Here is a 12,203-nt window from a genome sequence, read left to right as displayed (position 1 = left end):
GGGCCTCATTTGGCCACAGGAAGGAGGTCCCATCTCTGGTTCTCTGTGGCACCCCCGGGCCACCAGTGGTCAGGGAGTGCCCCCGGAGATGGGTCCAGCTCTGGCCTGTGCTGACCCCCACTGCCCCCTGCCCCAGCCCAGCCCAGCCCAGCGGGTAAGTTTACCAGAGCGACATGCCGGTTCCTTGTGAGTTGCTTTTCTTTTTAAAATTCAGACCATTCCAGAGACATTCAGTGCGTACCAATTGAACAAAACCAAGGGGAAAATATTGAGGGAATAACTTAGTTTCAAAGGGGGATACACACAAACATTCTACATTCAAAACCCAAGGGAACATCAGTCATTTTTCTCTTTATGAGCCAGGAATGTTTGGGAAGCCAGTGAAATGGAGATGTTTGGGAAGCCAGTGAAATGGAGAGAATGCTGTTTGCTGACATTGACTGTGTCCGTGTGGGGAGACAGGGAGGACTCACTGCCCCCACCTGCATGTCCAGTCAGGGAAGTGGCAGAAATGTGCTGGGACTTGAACTGGAGTCCAAGAGTCAAGGCCAGGCAGGGCACACCTGCCCTGGGCTCCCTCCCAGTGCTGGGCTCCTGTGCAGTGGGGCTAGGGTTGGGGGGAGTGGGCCGGCTTGGCCTCTTTCAGCTCAGCCTGGGCTGAGTTGGACCTCAGACTCCTGGGCTCTCGGTGACCCTCCTTACCTCATCCTTAGATGCTTGCCATTTGTTTGGTTTTCTTAAAAAAATAACATTTTATGAAGGTAGAGATCAGATGGCTGAATGAGCGTCTGGCAGAAGTGGAGTCTGAGCAGCTGAGGCAGGCCCTGCTGCTGGGCCAGCCCAAGGTTGTGTGCCCAGAGCTGCCCCCGGAGGGGCCCACACCCTGGAGGTCCTGCTCCTGCTCTGGCCTCTGGAGGGGCTGGGCTGCTCATACCAGGTGGGCTCCCCCCATCTAGTCACAGCTCCGTGATCTCCAGGGGGCTCTCCATGATCACGTCACGAAGCTTGTGCAGGGGTGTGGATTTGGCGGACTCTGTGCGGGCATTGCGCTCAAAGGCGCTGGCCTCGGCCGTCGTCAGCGTCTCCAGGGAGCGGCCCAGGCCCTTCTGGTCATCCTCGGGCAGGCTGTTGAGGTCTGTGGCCAGCAGCGTGCCCGTGCTCCCGTGCATCACGTGGATCCCGTCTGGCCCTCTGAGCTCGGTAGGCGGCTTGTGGCAGAAACGCAGGCTGCCCTGGCCGGGGCTGCGCTCCCCTAGCTCCTCTTCCAGCTCTGTCTGGATCAGCTGCAAGAGGCCAGGACCCCCACGTGCTCAGGGCCTGCCCCTGCGCAGGTCAGCGGCCCCAGAGTCCCACCTGTTGTGGGCTTGTTTTCTCCCTCCCACACACAAGGAACCCTGGGCTTGTGCCACAGAAGCCTGCGCAGCTTACGACTTATTCAAACTGGGTACAAAGGAGAACCATAGATATGTCTGGTGCTACAGGTGTGTTCTGCAGAGCATGGGGTTCCTATGAGATTCTGTGTAAGCTCCTGTGTTCACTCTGAGGTCTATAAAGATCCTGTGACTGCAGCTGTGGAATCGGGACTTTTTCCCGGGCTGGCCTCGAGCAGGATCAGCTCTCATTGTGGCAGGTGGGAGGTGTCCACAGTGGGAGCTGGAGAGGACTGATAAGGCCGAGCAGAGACTCAACAAATGGTGCCTCTGTCCTGTGTGGAGCTTCTCAGTTCTCACCTATGACAGTGGGGAATATTGGCCCAGCCGGAAACCTGAATTTTTTAGACAAAGTCTGACTGTTCAAAGTGATTGACGTGGCACTGCAGTCAGTTTCTAAAAATGACATGATCTCTCAAAGATACCTTCTTGGGGGTTTCTCAAATCTGAGAGAAACACTGCCTCAGCACCCACCCATCCCTGGGAAAGTCCACCAGAGTCCAGAGAGCAGAATCCAACTGTCTTGACTCCCTGGACCCCCACCCACTGTGGTCTTTGGTCCTAGTTACATCTTAGAGACTCAGGATGAAAGAGACAGGGAGAGGGAGAGAGCACCCCCAGGGCTGGGGCACAGCACACAGCTCCCGGCCCACCCGCTACCTCGGAGATGGAGGAGTGGCAGGAGGAGGCTTTTTGCACCATCCGCTGTGCAAAGAGCTTTTTGAGCCGCAGGTAATCCTCCAGGACCACCTTCAGCAGCGAGCCCTGGGGGAGGGAGAGGGTTAACCCCCACCAACGCCCTCCCCTTCCTGCCCCCACTCACTCCCCTAACAGGTGGGGGTAATGGAAGGTGCCTCTGGGCATCTGATCCTAGGGTAGAGGGTGGGAACAGAGCTGCTGCCAGCTGGACCTATGTTGCCAGAGTCCTGGCCCTGAGGCCACTTGGGCTGAAGCAGCTCCTCATCAGCCCAGGGCCACTATCTGTTCTGGCCCCCCAGAGGGCAGGTCTAGCTAAGGCCCTGGACGTGGAGGAAGCTGTTTCCCAGGCCCCTCCCCCGTCCCTGCATCCTCTGGAGTAGGTTCAAGCCCAGCCAGGGGTTGGGGGCAGAAGCCTGCCAGGACAACTCACCTTGATGGGCCCCTCCCGAATGATCTGGCCCAGCTTGGCAATGTTATCATACTCCTGGATGGCAGCCCGCAGGTACCGGTCGTCGTCAGGCTTGACCGCCGCTGGTTCACGCCCGAAAGTTCCCTGGGGAGAGGAGGCATTAGCTGGCGCAGAGGTAGACGGCACGCACATGTGTACACACACGTACGTGTCCCTCATGACTGTCCCCGCCCCCTCCGGCCCAGGCTCACATGGGTGCGGGTGGGGCTGTTCCACAGGTCAGCGATCTCACTCAGGTTCTCCGGCAAGTCATCCTCGTGCTCAGCCTGGGCGGCCAGCTCCAGGTTCCGGCAGAAAGGATCCAGCCACACAGGGTTGGCCCTGCAGATGGAGTGGGGTTGGGAGGAGGCTGGAGTGGATGGACACTTTTGATGCCTTTGAGGGAAACGGGCCCCCACCGTTTCCTCGGTCATATCTGTCACAGGACTGGGGGTAGAGGGTGGTAAGAAATGCCCCTTGCCTGTGGCACCTGTGGGTGCGTCCTCCCCTCACAGATCCCACAAGAACCAGGACAACATCCCCATCAGGATCAGCTTTGGTGCGGAGGCCTCCCCTTGCACCCGGTGTCCAAAACCTATGCCTCCCTGGAACTTGCAGCCCACAAGTCAGGGTGGAGAGAGGGGTGTTTAGCCCAGCAGGGGGCACCCGCACCCCAGGTTTCAGCCAGTCCATGATGTCCTCAGGGCTTGAGAGGCAGTAAGGACTTTACCCTAGCTTGGTCCAGGGTGTGTCTCCCTAAAGTGCACCCAGCAGGGTTCAGAGACCCCACTCACCCATCGAAGGAATACTTGTTAGTGTTGGGCATGTCCATGATGTCAATGAAGCCACGATTCCCTGTAGGAGAAGGGTTGGGGTGTGGGCTAGAGGGGTACACCCTGCTGGGGCTGGGTAGTGGGCCTGAGCCAGCCCTGTGAGGCCCTGGCGGTCACTCTAGGCCCTCAGGGGACCCTGCCACCTCCCCACCCATCACAGCCCTCTTACCTGCGGAGCCAGCCACGATGGCTTTGAGCTTCCTCTTGTGTCTAGAAAGAAGCAGAGGGGCTGGTGAAGGAGGCTGGGGCTGGATTGGCACCTTAGGGCCTAATGGCCCCGCCTGCCTCCGTGACTGTCTGCGGGGCAGGGCTGGTCAGCCTGTCTCAGGGCAGGGCAGTGGGGGTCACTCACACGGTCCTGTAGTACCAGTTCATGAGGATGAAGAGCATGGCAGCCAAGAAGAGGAGAATGGCCAGGACAATGATCGCCATCTAGGGGAGCAGGGCCGGGCCTGAGTGGGTGAGAGCAGCCAGGGCAGCACGGGGACTGTGGGGGTGGCTGTCACCAGGGGTACCTGCAGGGCGGACATGTCATCGGGCAGGCGGACAGAGATGGCAGGCTGCACGTCCAGGACGTTGTAGTTCCGGAACAGATTCCTCAGTTGCTCCTTGTTTTCGTCGATCATCTGGATCACCCTGGGCGAGGGGCAGAGGCCTCAGCCATTCCTCAAGAGCTCGTCCCACTCAGGCCAGTCTGCCCCCAGATTCACCCCCCACCAAGCCTTGGGAAATTCAGGCCCACCCAGCTCGGATAACCCTGTATCTTACAGATTGACCATCCCTTCACATAAGATCCTGTTTGATCCTCAAGATTGCTGTAATACTCCCATTTCACGCATGGGAGGAGTAAGGCTCAGGGGGTGGATCTCTGTTCACACACCTTCTCTCTACCTGCCCTGCCCATCCCTGGGTGAGAGCCTCCCCTACAGCAGGCATGATGCTGTCACCCTGCTCCCCAACTCCAAGGTGGGGGCAGACTGACGGACCCAACTCCAGGGCAGGGGGCAGACAGCTGCGCACAGACGCACACCCACCGGTCCACGTCCAGGATGCGGTTGGTGTCGCGGTTCACCACGTGGATGAGCAGCTCCGTCTGTGCGAAGTTCACCCGACCCTTCTTGTCCACGTGGAACTAGGTGAGAAGGGCATCATGGGAGGTGTGGCAGGGGCAAGGCGTGGGAGGGGCAGGCCTCTCCTAGCAGCCCCTCCTGCCCTGCCCTGCCGAAACCCTAGCACGACTGAATGCTCACCAAGGATCAAGCTCGAGGCTGACCACTGAGCTGCACTGGGCCAGACACTATTATTAGCCCCATTTTATAGAGGAGGAAACAGGCCCAGAGACCTGGAAGGACCGTGCTCAGGCAGCTCAGAAATGGCTGATCCCTTTCCTACACCCCGATCTCTGCACTGCTCTGCCCCTGTCCCGGCCCCACTTCTTGCTCCACTGCCCTGAGGCCCAGAGCGGGTTCCTCAGGGTACCTGCACATCATCGGTGTTGACAATGGCACCGGTGATGTTGGAGAGCAGGTGGATGAACTCCTCCTCAAAGCCACGCACGCGGTCAGGGATCTCGTTAATGACGATCTTGACCCGCTGGTCGTCCCTCAGGATATAGATGCCGATGACAGCCGTGTCATTGTGGCCCGCCAGGTCCCGGGCCACGATGTCCACCACAAAGTAACCGGGGCTGTAGGCCATGAAGAGGTCGAAGGTGCGCAGGATGCCATCCACACTCCCTGCAGGGAGAGCCCACGGCTGGTGCACTTTCTCTAGAGAATTCTAAGTTTTATTTAAACATGCGGTATCCTAAAAACACAACTTGGGCTGCACTGACCCAAGGATGACAAGCTGGACTTTGCCATCCCATTGTGGGAGGCTGTGGAACACTTCTGAGCCCCCCCGTGTCTGTTTCTAACACGTAACACATGCGCCTTGGAATTTCACAACCATAGCAGAAAGATGACCGGCATTAGTATGGCACAGCCTTCTCTTAAAAGACTGGATTCAGAGACTTAGATCTGGGTTCAAAGTCTGCCACTTTGTAGCTTTGTGACCTGTAGCAAGCTGCTTATTAGTTTAAGAGCAGTGGGAACTCGGAGGACAAAGCGATGGTTGTTTGATGGTGTGACTGGAGGTGGTGGCACATGAATTAGACTTCAGAGGATGGTGAGGGGAGCATTCTGAAGACAGAGGTGAAGGCCAGGATGGTGTTCCAGGAAGTGAACACAAAGGGATCCAAGGCCCGGGGAGGATGCTGTGAAGCAGGCTTGAAGGAATGGTGAGTAGTTCAGCCTGAGTGGGAGCCGTGCCCTTAAGGGTATAAAAGGGGCTGTGGAACCAGAAAGCAGGATTAGAAGGAAGAACTGATGAGCCTAGAAAACCAGGCAAAAGAACCTGAATTGATTGCTGTGGGCAGCAAAGTGTAGGGAAGGGGCTGGAGCTGGAGGTAAGATTGGGACACCCACTGGAACACCTTCTAGAACCTAACCCAGAGATGCTCAGCTTTCCACACAGGCAGATGCACAAGCAACCACACATACTTTTAGGTTGAAGTGTGCTTTTTGAATTCTGGCTCCCCAGTGCCTACCTAGCACAATGCCTGATGCAGGGGAGGGTGAGGTGCACAAATGGAAAGATAGGAGGATATATGGAAAGGAGAATGGGGAGATGGATGGGCAGACGAATGAAGATGAATGAATGGATGCATGGGTAGATGGATGGATGGATGGATGAGGAGATGGGAAGAAGAGAAGAAAGTGGGTGGGTAAATACAGAGATGGATAGGTGGATGGTTGGATGGGTGAATAGAAGGACTGATGTGGCTGACTGGCCACCTATACCCTGTGGTACCCCCATAGACCCTATTTCGTCCAGACCTACAATCCATGAAGTGGTTGGAGCCCCTACCCATAGTGAAGACCTGGCCCACGTCCTCAGAGTCATTGGCCAGGGCCTGGAAGTAATGGATGGCCAGGATGCTATAGAAGACAAGACTGTTGTTGCCAATGTCTGCGTCCAGGGCCAGAACCTGGATCAACTCCGAGCCCACTTTGGCGTCAGTGGCCACTCCTGCAGGAATAGGCAGATGAGTGTAAGCGGCAGAGGAGAGGCCACCCTACACCCCGGGCCCAGGCTCTGGTCCCTGCACCTGCAGTGTACTCAGCCTTGGTGAAGCGTGGCGGCTGATCGTTGATGTCCTCCAGCACGACACGCACTTCCTGCAGGGTGAGGTCAGTGACCAGGTCAAGGGCTGGGGAGGGCCTGCGGGGAGGTGTCCAGCTTCGATTGCTTGAAGCCTTGACGATGAAGGAGAAGACGGCTTCACGCTCCCTGTCCAGGTCTCTCAGCACCAGCAGACGCCCGTCGGGCTGCAGCTGGAAGTTCTTCTCTTCGTTGCCGGCTGAAGGGGACCGTGGCACAGCATGAGGGGCCGGGAGGTGGCACATGTGGGTCATATCCAGCCCCAGGGTATGGAGGCACCACCCTGCCGGGCCCCACCTGCGATGAAGTAGTACACGATGGCGTTGGAGCCCTCGTCTGCATCCACAGCGCCTGTCACGTTGCCCACAAGGGTGCCATGGGGTGAGTGCTCGGGCACCGTCAGCAACTGGTACTGGGGGCTGCCTTTCTGCAGGGGGAGAGGGAGGTCATGGGAGGCCAAGGGAAGGCCTGAGCCTCTGCTCCTGCCAGAGGGCACTGGGCAGTGCCTTCATGGGTGCTGAGGGCATTTCCTGCCCAGGCCTAGAGAAACTGCTGTAACCTTAAGGAGAAAGGGTTGGGCTGGAGAGACCCCTGCTCTGCCCTGAGGGAGTGTCACCCACAACTTCCTCCAGGAGGGCAGGGCTGGCTGGGCACATTCTCCAAGGTCTCCTAGGACCTGAACAAGGGGGCTTGCATGTGCACACATACACACTCTCACACACACACATATGTGCAGTCTCCAGGAAACATCATACCCTGTGTGTACACAAGATGAGGAAACCGCCAGGTTAGAGACTCTGAGTCCACACGAAGAAGCTCAGCCCCAGCTCACTAGAGCAGAATTGATTTTCAGGGTGCTTTTGTGAGCGTGTATGCAGACATGGGCACGTCAGCTCCAGGAGTCAGGCATTTCTGTCTGCTTTCTGACTGCTGGGTAGTGCCTTGACATAGTAGCTGCTCAGACAATATTCTGTGAAGTGCCGGGCAGTTTCCACATGTGACCACGTGTGTCTGCAGCACAGTGTGCATAGAGTGTGGTGTGACCGGTGCAGGGGAGGGGTAAGCTCACTGGCGGCCTCACGAAGAGGGGTTCGTTGTCGTCGATGTCCTCCAGGGCCACCTGCAGCGGCTGCATGGTCTCATAGGGCACTGGCTGGCCCAAGTCACTGGCCACCAGGATGAGCTGGGGAGGAGAAGTGCTGTCAGAGCGGACGAAGGGCCCCAGTCAGGCATCCCCGGAGGACAGCTCACTTCCCTCGCAGACATTCTAGGTGGGGACGTAGTAGTCCGGCAGCCAGAAAAAAGTCTCTTTCTCGGCCGGCCCTGCCCCCGGCACTGGGCCCCGCCCCTCGTGCCAGGCCCCGCCCCTTACGCTGTACACTGCCTGCTTCTCCCGGTCCAGGCGCTGCGCGGTCTGGATGAGGCCACTGACTGGGTCGATGGTGAAGTACTCCCAGTCCCGGTTGCCTGCGGTCTTTAGGAAGCTGTAGCGCACGGCCCCGTTGAGGCCCTCGTCCTTGTCCGTGGCGTAGACTTCGTACACGTTGGAACGCAGTGGGATCTCCTGCAGGGGGTACAGAAGGAGGTATCCTGAGAGAATCCCAGCTCCCAGAGCAGAATGTCCTTGCCACCTTTCAGCATTCCTAGGAAATGCCTGTCTGCTTGGCTGGACTCTCCTGGAGTCTGAGCACCTGATAGAATGTTCCTTCACCCCCACCCCCAGCCAAGGCCACTGCCCACGGACAGTCCAGCCTTGGATCCACCATGTTCCAGACTCTTGGGGTGACCACCCTTCCAGGGCTATCCCATCCCTCCATTGCACTGCATGCTGAGGTTTAGAAGACCCTCAGACCCACCCTCTGTTTCTGGGCCTACTACCCTAATCACAGGAGCTCTAGGTATCCCCCAAAGAACACATCCACCCAATGGGGTCCCTGAAAATGGGGAGGGCATGCAGGTAGGGTGATTTGGTGGCTAGAAATTGGACATTTGGGTTCAAGTCTGTTACTAATTCACTCTGTGACCTGAACATGCCACTTCTCTTCTCTGATCCTCAGGCTTCCAAGTCCCTTAAGTCTGAGCTATCAAAAAACCTAATAGACATCAACATTGGCCCATGAAAAGGTTGCCAAGGGCACAAGAAAAAGAACAAGTTTTTGGATTTCAGTTAAAAAAGCATCAGCTCAGCATGATTTCACTGTTTATCTCATTGATCATGACAATCAGAAACTCCAACTGGCAGTTACATCTAATAGATTGAAAATGGGATGACAGAGGTAATTCCTTAACAAATGCTGGTTGTTCGAGAAACATGAATCTTTCAAATATGGACCCCTTGAAAGAAAAAAAAAAAAAACCTTAGTAAAAGGGGCCCTTTGGTGTGGAAAAGAACTATGCTCAGTTGCTCAGTTGTGTCCGACTCTTTGTGAGTCCATGAACTGTAGCCCACCAGGCTCCTCTGTCCATGGGATTTTCTAGGCAAGAATACTGGAGTGGGTTGCCATTTCCTTCTCCAGGGGATCTTCTGCACCCAGGGACTGAACCTGGGTCTCCTGCATTGCAGGCATATTCTTTACCATCTGAGCCACCAGGAAAGTTACAAAGAACTATATTATTATTAATTTATACGCTGCCTCATTCTGTAAAGAAGATTCGAGGCAGGCAGTGGACAAGAATCTGTGAACTATAATAAGAGTGAATGGGTTAAAAAAAATCAGGGTGGAGAAAAAAATGATTGGCGGAAGATGGAAACAGGGATGGGAGGGAAGGTGTGTACACTAACATGTACATCAATCAAGGTGGGCTGACCACTCTGAGCTCTCTAGTGAACAAAGAAAAGAGGGCCACTGTATCACTGCAGTAGACACGGGTTAAAAAAAAAACAAATCACAAGGTAAAAGTATAGTGTTTCCTAGAGTTCAGCCCTGGGAGAAATTTATCATGTGGGATCTCAAATGAGACAGGGTGACAGCAAGGACATTCTGAGATGTGGAGAGATGCTGAGCCCACTGGTTCATTTTCAGAAAGAAAAGAGCATTTTCTCATTTGGGGAGAAAAGAACAAGTGGGAGACACCCCAAGTATTCTTTCAAGGAGCATTTTGGGCTTTGGTGCTGAGAGGAAGGAGGGGAAGGGCAGGAGTCCTTCCCTATCTTTATAAGACATTTGAGAACAAGGCATGAAAGAAGAATTGGAAACAGATGCTCAGCCACTTCCCCTTGTTTCTTATTTTGATGTTCATCCTTAGGTCCCAGGCTGTCTCCAACACTGGTATCAGCAGGAACAACAGACAGAGAGAAGGGGCTGATGTTTATTTTGAGACAAGTATGGGGGAAGTGACTTGTGGGGAGACTGTCCTTGGCAGACATTTAGGAGCAAGAGTGGGACACCTACTATTATTAGTCCCACTTTGCAGACGAAAAAAAAAAAGACTCAGAGAAGTCACTTGCTCAAGGTCGTCTGGCTGGTAAGTGATAGAGTCAGATGTGGATCCAAGAGCTCTGGCTTGTGCAGCCCTTCTTACTAACCACTGTTCAGTACCGCCCTGTGTGGCGCTGAGCCGGCTGGTTCCCTACTCTGGCCTCAGTTTCCCTGCTTTCACAGTGGGGGCCCCTTCAGCCTCAGGCTGCAGAATGACTGCAGAATATAGAAGTGGCCTGGACACTGGAAGGGGGTGCAGGTGGCAGGAGGCCCCGGGGACAGCAGTACCTCTCTGATATGGAGGATAGTGCCATTGGGTGGGCGCACAAAGACGGGGCGGTTGTCATTGACGTCGATGACCTCCACCAGGAGCATGGTGGTGCCCCAGAGCGGGGGCTGCCCGCCATCTGTGGCCACTACGGTCAGGTTGAACCTCTCGTAGGACTGCAGTGGCCGCTTTGTGGTCACCAGGCCCGAGTCCATGTCCACGTGGAAGGCCTCTGGCAGGTGGGGTAGGAGAGCAGGGCATGGGTCTGGCTGAGATACCCTTTCATCCCTCCTCCACCCCCCCACCTTCTGCCTGGCCTGGGGCTGCAGCCCCTAAAGCATCCTGGGAGGGGGGAGCAGGCTACGTACCCACGCCGGGGCCCTCAAGTGAGTAGGCCAACTCCGCATTGGAGCCCTCGTCCTGGTCGGTGGCCATCATGGTGATGACAGAGGTGCCTGCCGGCTCATTCTCGTACACGCTCGTGCTGAACTGGAGCTTGGAGAACTGTGGCCGGCAGTCATTGACGTCTAGCACCTGGATCACCACCTGGAAGGGGGGTGTGGTCAAAGGTCAGGAGCGTAGTGGGACCTGCTTCAGGTGACCCGGTCACACAAGAGTAAGCTGGGGTGGATAGTGCCCACTGTTTAGTGTGACCTCAAAATATTTCCTTAACCCCTTGAACCTTGGTTTTCTTACGTGTACATTGGGGACAAGAGAATCTTACCTCTCAGGGCATGTGAGGTTCGTCTGTGATGGTGCACGCGCAGTGCCTGGCCTGAGGAAACGCTCAGCAGCTAGCATGGTGGTTAACATGTAGTCTGGTGTCTGGGTCCTGCAGCGGGGACCCCTCCCCACCCACCTTCTACTCCGTCCTTCCTCTCTTCCCACAGTGGCCCCATACATCTGACTCTGATCTCTGGAACTTAATGCGGGACTGCGACGCCTGCGCTCTTGAGGGCCCCTCTTGACTGGTGTTTGTGTCTGGCCTGGGACTGTCTGCTGAGCCCACAGCCCAGGGCAGGTCCTCTGGCTACACCAGGAGGCCTTTTTTCCCCTGGCTGCTGTGGCCCTGCCTGACCGCACCTGCATCAGAGCCCTTTACAGCCTTGACACCAAGGACCTCTTTCACTGCACAGAGCACTTTTCTACCTCCCATCTCCTTGACTCAGCACTGCTCTGGGAGGGAGGCCTCCCCACGGCTGCCCCTGCCCCTCTTCCCCTGCATTGCTGACAGCTGAGGCTCGGAGAGGTTACATGCAGTGTGCTCAGCTAGTGTAGACTCCTGACTACAAATACTGTGTTCTCCCACCACAGCTCCTGCCTATGTGACAGGAGAGAACGACGGGATGAGTGCTCCCAGCCTCACCCCCTACCTGCTAAGGAGAATTTTTCTTTGCAAACCCAGCTTCTTACCTCCCCACCCTTCAGGAGACTTTTCTTTGGATGGTTAGGTTACTATTGAGAAGTGGAAGAAGTGAACACAGAAAGACAGGACTGGAAAGGCCAGAAAGAACAGAGAGAAAGAAGAGAAAGCAGAGTCTCGAGGAGAAAGACTTCGGATAGAAATGGGGACAGAGCAAAGGTGGGATGCTGGCCTCCCCAGAGCAACTGTGCGGATGCTAGACCTGGACTGGGAATGGGGTTGTGAATTTGATCCCTCATTAATGTTCTCTGAGACATAAATAAAGATAAATGCTTTATAATTATGTTTGGTCACTGGACTATGTTTCTTTCAATGGGACACCATGGAGACAGTGGGACATGTGGAGCCCCAGGCTTTATTTGGTTTATACCCAGGTATGTTTGGGCTTCCCTGATGGCTCAGATGGTAAAGAATTTGCTTGCAATGCAGGAGATCTGGGTTTGATCCCTGGGTCAGGAAGATCCTCTGGAGAAGGAAATGGC

General features: G+C 55.7%; 1 protein-coding gene across 1 annotated transcript in view; it reads right to left on the bottom strand.

The window, feature by feature from the left end:
• Positions 1-180: 180 nt before the first annotated feature.
• CDH23 (cadherin related 23) overlaps positions 181-12,203 on the bottom strand; it is a 428,604-nt gene continuing 416,581 nt past the window's right edge. The window contains 17 exon segments of the mRNA XM_070470793.1: positions 181-1,283; positions 2,091-2,195; positions 2,560-2,682; positions 2,790-2,919; positions 3,372-3,432; positions 3,580-3,620; positions 3,763-3,842; positions 3,926-4,046; positions 4,445-4,542; positions 4,890-5,146; positions 6,318-6,479; positions 6,559-6,810; positions 6,909-7,038; positions 7,681-7,794; positions 7,984-8,175; positions 10,319-10,530; positions 10,667-10,844. Coding sequence (XP_070326894.1) covers positions 957-1,283; positions 2,091-2,195; positions 2,560-2,682; positions 2,790-2,919; positions 3,372-3,432; positions 3,580-3,620; positions 3,763-3,842; positions 3,926-4,046; positions 4,445-4,542; positions 4,890-5,146; positions 6,318-6,479; positions 6,559-6,810; positions 6,909-7,038; positions 7,681-7,794; positions 7,984-8,175; positions 10,319-10,530; positions 10,667-10,844 — 2,583 coding nt within the window. The 3' untranslated portion in view covers positions 181-956.

Source organism: Odocoileus virginianus, chromosome 7 (assembly GCF_023699985.2).
Source record: "Odocoileus virginianus isolate 20LAN1187 ecotype Illinois chromosome 7, Ovbor_1.2, whole genome shotgun sequence".
Lineage (NCBI taxonomy): Eukaryota > Metazoa > Chordata > Mammalia > Artiodactyla > Cervidae > Odocoileus > Odocoileus virginianus.
The sequence above is the reverse complement of the archived record's forward strand: the minus strand, read 5'-3'. Positions and strand labels throughout refer to the sequence as shown.